General features: G+C 42.1%; 1 protein-coding gene and 1 long non-coding RNA gene across 5 annotated transcripts in view; one reads left to right on the top strand and one right to left on the bottom strand.

The window, feature by feature from the left end:
* Positions 1-13,086, bottom strand: part of GRIA1 (glutamate ionotropic receptor AMPA type subunit 1) — a gene marked incomplete at its 5' end in the record, with an annotated part of 120,855 nt that overhangs the window by 32,641 nt on the left and 75,128 nt on the right. For 3 of the 4 annotated variants that reach the window (XM_083871705.1, XM_083871704.1, XM_083871707.1), the window contains 5 exons: positions 1,539-1,909; positions 4,076-4,282; positions 5,531-5,641; positions 7,719-7,823; positions 11,894-12,061. In XM_083871705.1, the coding sequence (XP_083727831.1) occupies positions 1,539-1,909; positions 4,076-4,282; positions 5,531-5,641; positions 7,719-7,823; positions 11,894-12,061 (962 nt within the window). The remainder of the gene's footprint in view (positions 1-1,538; positions 1,910-4,075; positions 4,283-5,530; positions 5,642-7,718; positions 7,824-11,893; positions 12,062-13,086) is intronic. The other variant, XM_083871706.1, reaches the window with a different exon arrangement.
* LOC310915100 lies at positions 1,869-9,195 on the top strand. Its single transcript, XR_014591146.1, has 3 exons — positions 1,869-3,419; positions 3,852-3,977; positions 9,042-9,195. It is a non-coding gene; the product is annotated as an uncharacterized lncRNA (long non-coding RNA).

Here is a 13,086-nt window from a genome sequence, read left to right as displayed (position 1 = left end):
GTACTGGGAGTTATAATAATTCCCATATTTAATTTTTAAGTTTTTATCATCTTGCCAATAGCTGTAGCAGTCAGAAACTGCTCTTGTGTTCCACGGGAAAATATTGGTTTCGATGAAATTGTCATTTTCATTAGCAGGATGATTAACTCAACCAACATTAAAATAACAATGATGGAATAATTCTCATTTTCCATTTCAAAGCAAAATAAAGCCACACTTTGAATTGGTGATTCAAAGCATGTTATTTAGCTAGAGCAAATCTTGTTACCTGAATCAAACCCACTGATGTTTCCCTGACACCTTTTATTAAAGATGTTACCAAATTTGCTATTCCTCAAAGCCTCAGCTTTTCACCTCTCCCTGCTCCTCCTTGAATCAGAAACCACCTACCAAAATGACCCCAAAGGAAGACATTCTCTTTCCGAAATAATAATAGTGATGACAAAAACAACAGTAAGAATGAAAATCACAATAACCTGATCCTAACACACGGGGCTGGCTACAAGACAGCAATAAAATTGAAATTCCCTCTGCTGGGAAGACTTTCTGAATTCTCTGCCTGGCCTCCTACTAATCAATGATCAGATAATAAAACATATTCATAAAGGCTGTCACTATCAAAGTGCCCTGCAGGCTGTTATTTCCCTGCTATCACAAGCTCATTAGCATTTGGATAAATTGGCATCTGATAGCCAAAAAGCTGGTGCTCAGTTCTCCCTGCCATCCCAGGGGAGCTGTGCTGAGCTGCACAGAGTTATCTCCACTTGTAGATGGAGCTGTATCTCCTTCTCATCCCCTGAGCTTTGATGTCACCACAGCAGGCTGGAAACCAACCTCTGCCCAGTGTTCACCCATAAGAGGGGTATTTCTAAATGAAACTTCCTTTGAAGAGAAGGGAGACAAAGCCCCCAAAAGGAAGGAAATGTTATCTAAGTAAATAACAAGAGTCATTCACCAAAAAGTCCCTTTAGGGACACTTTGGATGTTGAGTCCTACTGAACTTTCAGGCAGTAGAACTGTTGGCTGAAAAGGGAAGCAGGATGAAACTTGGTCTTTCTCTAACCTTTTTAAAGTCCAGTAACAATTAAGCCACTCATTGTGTTCCATAATGTTTAACAAAGACCATATAACCTTTCACTGGGCACCTACTGTATTATTTCTCCCTATTTGCTGGAAGTATTTATCTTCCCTATAATGCTAGAATAATTTTATTTCTACTAGCAACAAAATAAATGACTGCTAATTTTTGATTGCAATTGGGTGGCTTTAGAAAAGCTTGTTATAATTTCTGTAAATTCCCTCAAAAGAACTACCCAAGAAAAATTTAAATGGTATTTTCATGGTGTCAAATTTGAGGTCCCAAGTTCACAGCTGTGAGACGTGTGAACCTCTGGATCCTTTCTGAGCCTGTAACTGATTCACAAAACTCCACTTTGGTTCAGGGAGGGAGGTCAAAGTAGAACCTGTTCAGCTTCAAAGCATGCAGAAAGATTAAACCACACAAACTGGAAGAAGGTTCATTTGGGAAGGCAACCCACCTTGGAGAAATATCACATCCTTGCTGCATGAAAGCTCCTAGGGAGAACCAGAGGCTGTTGAATATCCCAAACTCATTTGTCTGGTCATTGGCTGGCTGCTCCCGTCCTTCCTCGAATTCCTCAGTGTGCCACTCGTATGGGCTGAAGCGACTCACCAGGAAGAGGACAACGCTCACTCCAATGTAGGCAAAAACAATGCACATCCATATCTCGTAGGCCAAAGGATCCAGAAAGGAAAAAACTCCTGGTTTGGACTTTTGAGGTTTTTTTATCATTATTGATATACCTAAACTCATGAACGGTTTGGAAAAGTCTATAACTTCTTCTCGAACCAGGGTGATGGTTAATGGTGCCACAGCCACATCTGCCCTCTGAAAAAGGAGACAGAAAAGAGATTTAGAGACTGGGAATAAAATGTATCTACTAACTGCAGTGTATGATCCTTTGATCTCTGTTTAACCTCGCTATCTCTGGAGAAATCAGACACAACCAATTCCAAGAAAAAGGTTAAAAAGGAGAGGCTCATAATATTGGTGGATTATTTCCATTTTATCGCTACTGATTACCAGATCTGTTTTGAAATCACAGCGCTTTCTTTTTGCAGCCACCAAGCTCTTCTCATCTGATTTATCCACTGATGTCACAGTCTGATGAAGATGATTTTCTCTAAAAGAGCTTTATCATCCAGACATCAAAAGAGGCAAGGAAAGGCCAATCTCCTGAAAAAAGATGTCAGGATGTTTACTTCCATCAGGAACTGCTTTTTGATTGCATAACTGATGCAGGAGAAGAGGAAAAGTGTTCCAGCAACATTGATATGCACTCTCCACTAATTTTGCAATCCATCTTGAAAATGGAGAGGGAAATACATTGAAATGGCCGGCAGCATTTACAGTGGAGTTACCATAAGGAGACAGATCATCCCCACTCCAAAACAGTCCTACACGGATTGGGAACTGATGCCCCCTGCATGATTTCCCTTGTAGGAAAAGGGAAATTAGACCCCTCTGTCTGAGGGATGACCTAAACCTCACAGAGTATGAACTACCAGACCAAACCAGGTTTAGAAGTGTAGGCTGCAGATGTACATCCCTGATGATGGAAATGAGTGGCTGGGCAGAAAGTAATCTCATCCTTCTATTCACCACTCATGTGCTGAGTGTTTGAAATCTTTTTCTTCTTTCATCCTGCCATTACCATGCAAATATAAAATGGAGTAAAATTTGGAGATTCTACTCATGGGAAAGCATGACCTTTTGATATTTGTTCTTCTAAAGATGTAAAGAAAAAGGAATCTTGGAACTGTTGAAAGGAAACGTTTTGACATTTCCATAGGCACAGAATGTGCCGTCTCTCCCTAAATTAAAACATTTCACTTGGGCTGGTTGTTTGAGCTGCAGCCCTCTGGAGACCTCAGGCTGAGAGAGGGCAGGACTCAGCTTCTAACTCTGGAGCTTGAACGCTGTCCTGGGTTTCAGTGTAGGACGTGCACAAAGTATTTATTCTGCCACCATCCTCATGAGCTGTTAAACCAGGTGGGGCAGTGTTTTCCCAGGCCCCCTGCCTTTGGCCTGTCTTCTGCTCATGGCCCATCAATGCCTTGCCCATGACTCACAGGTAACTCCCTCTGGGAGCTGTCTCTGTTTAATGGGCCATCAAGGACCCACTTCATAACTCATGGAAAGATATCATCCCATTGTGAGATGCTCCGCCCAGGGGGAGGAGCCAAACATTCCCACCTGGATATAATCTGGGATTTGGGACAATACAGGCAGCCCTTACCCTCTGGATTCCCAGAGGACAAGAGCTACCAGACCTTTCTACAGGATCACTTCTTCAGGAAGAGCACCTCACCTGGACTGCTTCCACCACCCTGCTCAGGTTGTATTCTGACTCTGTCAGTGGTCTTTTGTATTATTGCATTTATTTTATTTTACTTTCTTTTTTTCTTCCTATTTAATTGTATTCCCGACTTGGAGTCTCTCACTGGTTTTGCTTTCAAACCACTACAAATGCGATCCCAGGTGCAAAGAGCTAAATGTAGAGGTCGGGAATTGTGGGTTTAACTCCACACTCTAAGGGTCCAGCCTTGCAGAAAAATGGCTATAATAATTAGTGAGACTGCTCCTCAAAGATGCTGTATAAATCAAAAGGTTTAATAAGGAAAAAAATAACAAAGTAAACAAAATGTTGCAGAAAAGAAATAATAAAGCATACACAGGTGTCTGAGAAAACCTTAGACACCTTGCTAAGACGTCTTGAAAAGCCTCTTACTTTCTTTTTGTGCTCTTTCTTAAATACTGAATGTTTTAGGAGGGATAACTTGGCTTGCAGCCAATAGAGAGGGATACAGGCTTTGAAGAACAATGACAAGATCCAATAGATGCTTCTTTCTTGGTACTGAGCCAATCCTTCTCAGGAGTGTATGGAAGAATCTAGGTAAACTTCCTAATACGTCAGAGGTAAACTGAACCTCGTTCCCTATTTGGAAGCACCTGCTGGGGGGTGTGAGGATTGCATCACTACAGGGAACTCACCCCATAGACGAGTTCTCCCACCATGCCGTTCCAGGTCTTGGTGTCGGGGTCGCGCGCCCCGTACTTGCCGTCGCGCACGATCTCCAGCCGGTAGTGGTAGCCCACGTGCTTGGCGATCTCGGCCGCCAGCTCCACGCAGTAGCCCTCATACCTCTCGTTGCCCTCAAACTGGTTGGCGTTCTTCTTGAGCATCACATACGGGTCCTCCTGGCACACAGAAGAGTGACAGTGAGCCCCGCTCTGCGGACTCGATGTTTTCTGAGCTTGAGAAGAGCTAGCTCTTCTCAAGGGAAACTTTTCAACAGTTTTTCTTTTTCCCAAAACAACCTTGTGTAAACAATATTCTTTTCCCATAACAACAGGTGTTGTTTGCTTTTTCTGTTACTTAGCCAATGGGAGAGGTGTCAGCCCTATGGACCAAAATTGTGCCTTTTTAGTGCAGCATGTTATAAAAGGGCTGAATCAATTGTTAATAAAGCCTTCTGATTTCTATTGCCTTCTGACTGGAACCAAGCATCTTTATTTCGTGTCCCATTGTGACACCACTCCTCGTTCCAGAGGTGTAGACCAGCTTCTGGTCACCCTCCCAAAGCTCTAGCTTTGTGTTCCTGTGCCAAGGTACACAGCCAACACACTGTGGGCTTATTCTAGAACGTGCAAAGTCTGTTTTTTTTTTTTTTTATTGTGGCATATTCTTTTTATTCGTGGAGAATCTGTGTGCAGCGCCTGCAGTGATGGACCTGAGGGGGAATGGAGTAGCTGGCAGGATTTGGGCAACAAACCTTTCAGTGTAGTCCTGCAAGGGGTATTTAATGTATCTGAGCTGTGAGGCTTTAAAGGCATGCCTGCCTGTGTGGGCTCAGGGAAAATCAAATCTGCTGGACAGGAGAGAGGCTTAAAGTGCTTGACTCAGTTTGGGTATTGTGTCTTCTCTGCAGACTTCCAGTAAGCAACCAAATAACAAATTAGTAATAATTCACGTTTCTGCAGGGTAAGTGTATACAATGACATAATACCATACATCGTGGGGTACCTATTATTCCTTCATGATTATAGTGGAGATTTGCTTTTAAAGCAATGATTCAGCCTCTCTGAACAAAACAGCTTATCCTTCCCAAAACTGCAGCCCCCATTCTGTGGGATAAATACAAAGCACAGGTACAATGTTCCTAATTTACCTGTGCTGATGCCTCTACTATCTTGTCATAATCTTTTGTGTTTTCTACACTTAAGCATGAGAGCTCTTTAATACCTACTTAATTAGCTACGGCAATTTGCAGATGCCTTTATGGAGCTGGCAGGAAACAGTAAGTGCTATTATTATTGTTATTATTATTATTATTGCTATTATAAAAATGATATAATACAAAGAAGGGCACATGAGTGGGAAGAGGGAGCCTGCACATCAGGGAGATGGGGGAGAGGGAGAGCTGGGAGGGAAGTCGTGGCACTTACTAGGATAGTTGTGACTATGTAGGTCCTGTTCTGCAGGCTCGTAGACTCATTGCCACTTTGAGTATCTACAGCTATTGGGACCAGCTTCTCATCTTCATTCCAATAACCAATCTGCCCAATACAAAACCAGGATTAATACGTCTTTGGAATATTAACCAAGATACAGTAACAGGGTCAACCAAGCCAAATCAGCCTTTTCTGCATGTTCATACCCAGCCAAGGAAGTCGTCTCCTGATTTTTCATGTCTTTGGCAAGGGGCACAGGGAAATTCCCCCTCCCACTGTACCTCCAGCCTGAAAATAATAATGTGCATGATGTGCTACAGTAGCACAGTGCTTGTATGCATGCAAAAAACACTTATCACTTTATACTGGTGATTCTTGCCATTCCTATGGCCAGAGTTCACAATTTCCCTGTGTGACTTCCAAAAATTATTCTAATGGTGATCTTGCCTGCTGCAGGTGCAGGTGTTAGAGGGTCATGAAAAATTATCTTGCAGCTGAAAGCCTGTATGAATATAGGACTGACTCTTGGGACATCTCGAGACAACAGGACAAAAAAACAAGTCAGAACCACCCCCCAGTCCTGTGCCAGTGTCAAAAAGTTTGGGGTTATGAATAAACTGAACACTTGTAAAGGGAAGAACTCTAAGGTTAAATTCTGCTTAATAATAATCAGGGATTTGGGCAGCTCTGTCACTCCTTGCAGGTAAAGTAGAGTTCCAGAAAATATCTATAGGAAGTCCGTGGTTGAGGTTATCCACTTTGAGGACTTGATTTTATAAGAGGTTTTCCATCACCTCATGTAAGTATGAAGCTGCCCAAGCTCTGCTTATATGAAAGGAATTTCTTATCACCGTAAATGGGAAAAGGTATTAACCAGGGCATGACCAGGAACCTGCTGATGGCAGATTAGAGATCATAACGGCTGAGGAGAAAAAAAAAAAATCTATGCAGGCTTCTAATGACTCTTCATTGCATGACAAAAAGAACAGAAAGTGAGGAAAGAGCTTTCAAAGCTCTGCCAAAAGTGGGGACATGGATGTTTGCTTTGCACCTCTAACCTGGTGGATCTAAAATACAATATGCATCATGGCAGTGATGAACATATCTTCCAAACAAATATTATTTCTGATGGTAAATATGTAGAAAAATCATGACATTCAGTGACTCAATTTCATCTCCTCTTTGACAACTTATTGAAGTTGAGACCCAAACTGGGCATGATGCTGCCTTTGTCCTGTTATGAATGCTTTGCAGTGGACAAAGACTGCTTTGTACATCTTCAAAATGACATTTCTTTTATTTGTCAAAGAAAATTTGCCTTTTTTCGCTTGGCTATGGGGGCCTTTGATCTCTCACCTGCTTCTCTCAGGTGTAAGTACAAATTTGACATAGGGGCTGTAAATATGGAACTTTCATTATTTACATTTTTCTTAGTTTCAAACAAGTTTGTTATCTTACAGGGTACCGGGGAGATGCAGAGAATGCTCCTTTCCAAAATATGTAGTAGCTCTTCTTTATCAAGGAATAACAGAGTTATTCTCTATTCCTCAAATACATGGTATCTAAAGTGGGACATAAGCACCTAGAGTCAGATTTTCAAAAGGATTAGTGTTTCAAGGGCTTGGCATCTCTGAACAAGGCCAGATTTTTCAAAGAGCCTGGGATACAGAAAGGGATCAAGACTTCAGAAGAGCACAAAGGTCTGTGTAGCTATTGGGATGTGGTTAGTGGTAAAGCTTTTGTCACTTCAAGGAGAGCAGAATTAGGTCAACATAAAGGGTTCACTTACAGTGGTTGGGGCAAACGGCTTTTGCCTGGCTCTGCCTTTGTTTATCCTTGGAAAAGTGGAAGGGCTAATACCTATAGCCGGGCCTGCACCAATGTACCGTGCCAATAGCAAAGTTGAGCTGACCAGGTGTTAGCACCCTCAAAAATTTTTGCCACACCTGAGATACCCTTCTTGCTCTTGATAACACCTTCCAAATGTATTTTTTTAGCAGTATACCATGACTCCTCCCTAGTGCTTGGCTTTGCTCATGCCTAGAGCTGGGAATGCCCTTGTTGTGACTCCAAACAAACTTTTGCAGGAAAATTAATGGAATTCCCATCAAGACCCAACCACACTGCCAGTCAAACATGGGCTGTAAACTGACACAGGATGTCAGGTCACTCTCTGCTTTACCTTTCTGATCCCATCGTGCTTCATCTCAATCACATGGAGGGTGTAGTTGGTCCTGCGTCCTTTCTCGTTAAACTGAACGTTGCCAGACAATCCTTCAAAACGGACCTTAAATACATAAATATCAATGAAGACAGCAAATTGGTCATCTTCTCATGCAGTGGTGATTCAGCAGCAGTGAGACAGGAGGGGAAGAAGGGTGATGAGTGCAGCCTTTACTTTCAATTCCATGCAGGGGAAACAGCACATCTGCCTGAAACTGTGATTTCACTAAGGCTCACTGTCTACAGCATGCCTGGCCCTGGGCACAGCCATCCTCTTAACTAACTCTTTCATTTAAAAACCTTTTCTCTTAAAACTCAGCAGCTTAAAACATAGCGCAGCCTAAGAGCTGTGAGCCCATCACCTCTTGGGATGTGACAGTGAGCTAAATCAGCTCTGAACTCCTTGAGTTTGTGGGGTTTTGTATTTTTTAAATCTGACCTGGAGTCAGGATTTGGTAAAGAATTTGTCAGCTCAAATCAGGAACTGTAAATCAGGAGGAAATATGAAACCATGGCCACAGCTCCCAGCTATCATCTTTTGATAGAGAGCAGTCTATAAGTTATTAAGCAAATTTAATTACCTCTGCACCAGATTAATAAAATCCAACAATTTAGCAATGACAATTGCATAGGAAACTTTGAACCATAAATGTCTGCTGATAACACAGCCGAGCTGAAGTGATGCAAACATCACATCCCACATCCCCAACTTCCCCTTCCCGCAGAAGTGCCCAGACTGGAATGGAGAGGGACTCCTGGCTGGAATCACACATTTTGTGGGAACCAGGCAGTGGGGACCAGGAACATGGGAAAAAGATTCCAGATTTGGGTTTCTATGGAGACCTCCCAGAGAAGTGCTCTTTCTCTGCCTTTCCACTTGCTTTGGACAAACCTCTTGTCCCTGTAACTGAAGTCTTCCCACATGCAAAATGGGGACAGGTACTTAACAGCCTTTTAAAATACCCTGAGATTCTCAGAATAAAGAGCCATGGTGAAGAAATGAGGCTGTATCCTTACAGAGGAAATCTGTTGTTAATCTGATTAAACTGTCTTTGTTTTCCAGCTGTTATAACAAAGGTTTGTCATGAAAATGAACATCTGCCAGCATTTTCTGAAGCTCTTTCAAACCAAGAGGTATTCCTGGTGACATTTGGATAAACATGCTTTTCCCTTTTCACAAGACACAACATGCCCATAAAAAATAGATGTGCTGAAAAAGCACCATTGTCTTAAGCACTCCCAAGCCTGCTTTTTTTCACGTCTCCTTTGGTTTTCTTTTCAGGTTCTGACCGATTCTGAAGCTCAGGTCACAGGTGCTTGTGCTTTGTAGCTTTGTATGCACTAAAAGGCAGGTTTACAGCATCAATTTCTTCTATCTGAGTGAATGAAATCTTAATCCTGTGATATCCATGTGGCACTGAAACGGCAAAAGGGATCTCTGCTATCCATGCTGCAGGATGCAGCACAACTTTTGATTCACCATCCTCTGACGGTAAATGCAAAATACAAAAATGCAACACGAAATGCAAAAATGCAATACGAAGTGCAAAAATGCAATACAAAATGCAAGAATACAGTGCAAAATACAGCGAGGACTGACTTCAACAGTGCTAAGCACCAGTCAAGTCAACTGGAGACATGGAGGATTTAAGCACATTTGTGTGTAAGACATGGATGGCCATGTGGCTCCTTGCTGGGATGCCTGGAGCAGAAGGATGCTGTTGTGGCCTTCTGTTTTACAGGGTTAGTCAGCAGTTAGGGACTAGCTTTCTGCTTATTAGATGTGCTGACCACATAAAAAGTAAAAAAAGAATTTGTTTTAAATTATCATAACCTTTTCAAAGTAGAATTGAAACCCTAGTGCAATGGTTTTGAGCAATATTTTGTGGGCTTTTTCCTGAAAAAAAAAAAAAAAAAAAGGAAAAAGGTAATTCTCTTTAATAAAAACATACATTCTCCTGAAACATGTCAGATTTCTGTTTTCAAAAAAATGAAGAATGCTTCATATTTCTTTTCATCTTTGCTCCTGCCATCCATGAATCCTTGTTAGGAGGTTGTAGTGAGGTCTGGGTCAGTCTACTCCCCCAGACAGTGCAACAGGACAAGAGGAAATGGCCTCAAGTTGTGTCAGGGGAGGTTTAGATTGGACATTAGGAAAAATTTATTCTCCAAAAGGGATGTCAAGAATTGGAATGGGCTGTCCAGGGAGGGAAGTGGTGGAGTAACCATTTCTGGAGGGATTTAAAAGATGTGTGGATGTGGAAGTGCTGGGGACATGGTTTAGTGGTTTAGAGAACTTGAGATAATGTTTGGACTCAATGATCTCTGATCTTCCAACCTAAATGTTTTTTATGATTCTGTGGTCCCTTCCTACAGGGAACGAGGCAACTTGGGAGCTTATTCCAGATGTTTCAGTAGAAGCAAGTAGAAAAACCTTATGCTTTTAAAAAGTATATAAAATTTTAGGCATTGACAAATGGGAGGTGAAGAGAAAGCACGCTGTGAACAGCTGTAAGAATTGCATTAATTGTGAGCCTTTACAGAAAGGGTTACTCAAACCTTCAATCTTATCATAAGTTATTCTATTTCCATCTGCCTCTTTCTTGCTACATTACTAAATACTGGAAGATTATCAAATTCATAGTTAAATTTTTTGCTTTTATTTTGACCATCACAACTGAACTGGTCAAGCCTTTTAAAAATTATTATTTTTCATACATAAAGAAGGAAATTTTGCAAATGGGTCTTTGTGTTTTTCACCCAAAGTAAATCCAACTGAAAAAATAAGACTTTTGAAATTATTTAATGAAGATATAAGGAAACTTCAGAGGAGATTTTCAAACACACACACAAAATTGTATTTTCTAGTTGTCTAATTTTGATATCTCATTCTCATAAATTCAATAAATAAAAATGCTGGAGCAGCTATTGCTCATCAGAAGACTTCCAAGTATTTCATGTTTATTAGGTAACCTATCTCCCTAATGCATCAGGGAGGCTGATTTTATTATAAGGGCTTGGAGAAGCTGTGACAGTGATTTGCCCAAGGTCATGCAGAAAGTCAGTGACAGGCTTGGGAACAAATTCAATCCAAGCAATAAAATCAAATCAGATGCAAGATTTGGTTTTAAAGGAATTGTTGTTTACCAGTAGAGCCAAAACCAAATCAAAACAAAATACCTGAGGAACTTTGCATATGACACAAATTAACCAAATAAATGTTATTTTTCTTGCCTTCTTCACAGTTAGAGAAAGAAGATGGGATAAGCTATATTTGGATAATACTGAACTAGCAGTATTTGCAAGGATTCCATCTATTTCTGTCAGGAAAAGAAAGAAAAGTGCTAGAAGTAAATGTCAGTCTTGAAATTTAATGAAATTTTAAACTATTCTACCTTGGTAAGCCTTTGATAAGAGTGAATTATTTTTCTCTCTTGCTGTAAGTTCCACATTGCATTTTTGTTTATTCAAAAATCTAAATTTTATGCAGGAGGGAAAAAAAGAAAGACTATCAGATTTGAGGAATAAACTATCTAAATGGCTGCTCTTAAGACTTTTATGAGTCCTCACAGCATGAAACAAGCTATAATCTGCACTTTGAGAACATTTTGGTGACAGCCAACACGTAAGGCAAAATTCTCATGCATTCATTAGCAGGCTGGAACCGAAGCTGAGTTCACAGAGAGTCAAATAATCCGCAGAAAATACGGTCTGAGCAGGGAGGGGATCATAAAGATAGGGACCCTTGATTTTACGGGACAATATTTCGGCTTCAGAACAGCAACAGAAGTTAGAACAGACAAGGAAGGACACGTCAGATGGGGCCAGGAAAAGCAGTTTGCTGGAGCTTTCCAGAAGGACCAGAGCTCCTCCTCATCCCGAGTGGTTTGCATCGACAATTCTGCCGCTGCCCACCCGTCCTCCCCCAGCCTGGGGCCATGTCCCAGCAAGGACATGTCAGATGGGCCAAGAAAAGCATTTTGCTGGATGCACCCCTGAGCTTTCCAGAAGGACCAGAGCTCCTCCTCATCCCCAGCGGTTTGCGTTGGCGCTTCTTCCACTGCCCACCCATCCTTCCCCAGCCTGGGGCCGTGCTCCCAGCACACACACAGACCCCATCTGGGGTGTGCCCACCTGCTGCAGGGCTCTCTGGATGTCGATGCCCTGTCCCCAGGGCACGGCAGGGTTGGCCAGGCAGTCGCCGGCGTTGCCGCGGCGGGAGATGTCGATGCGCTGCCGCCGGAGGTTCTGGAAGGCCTCGGCCATCACCCGCACCCCGTCGTACGTCAGCGCCGACGTGTACTGCAGAGAGAAAGGGGTGTGGGTTGTGGGTTTGATGCCTTGGAAGGCTGACCTGAAATAGAGACTGGACAGAGCTAGAGAATAAAGTAGGTATTTAGGTTTAAAGTAGGTATTTAGGTTTAATTGCCCAATTACAGCTTCAGTTTGTGAGGTCTCATCCTTCTTGTTTCTCCCTTCAGTCCACCATTATTTGTGCTTATGGGCCTGAAAGTTGTCCTTGGTTCTCGGCAGAAAAGGGTTTGTTTTGTCTACCTACTCTGTGAAGAGAGCTAACTGGCACTTAACATGAGGCTCAGAATTACATCCCTAGGCAGCACAGGATCGGCAAATATGAAAGCTAAAGATTAAGGCATCAGTTAAAGGAAGAGGAAAACCCTGGAATAATTCCTTGGGAAACCCTGTTTAAAGTGCAACAGGCACTTAAACAAGCTTGAACATGTTCCCTCAGTTCAAGCATCCAAATCGTTACAGGAAGGTTCCTCATTCCTTGTGTTGCGCTCTTTATACATCCCAGTGTGGGATGGGAGTTAAGGCAGGCTCTGAGTATAAATACCCCTGTCTGATATTGTCCTTGTGCTTTTTGGCCCCTTGTTACTGCCTCGTTCCAGTTCACTCTTATACAGTGTACGCCTTATTGTTTGTTGTTTTCATATTATTAAAATTCCTTTTTGGACAACTGCATCAAGGCTGCCTCTCTATTAAGTCGCCATCAGGGCAGAGTCCTGGAGAAACTCAAAGGGATCTGATCGTCTGGGCTCAGACCCCTGGGAGTTTCAACTGTAATTCAGGGTAACGTTTCAGGTGACTTGCTCTGATGCCATTTGGTTTTTGCCTTTTTTTCCCTTTTATATGTTGCCTGTATTCTTCACACATATATTTGTAGCTCTGTAGCCTATTGTATTAGTGGCTGATTTTCCTAGTAATTTTCCATAGTCCTTCCCTAGACAAAAAAACCCAAAACAAATTCCAGAACTCCAAGCCCTGAGAAGTACAAAGCCCCTATGCAATCTTGGTTCTTCCTGGGA

This window comes from Zosterops lateralis, assembly GCF_965231275.1.
Source record: "Zosterops lateralis genome assembly, chromosome: 14".
Taxonomy (NCBI): domain Eukaryota; kingdom Metazoa; phylum Chordata; class Aves; order Passeriformes; family Zosteropidae; genus Zosterops; species Zosterops lateralis.
This window is presented reverse-complemented; position numbering and strand designations above follow the sequence as displayed.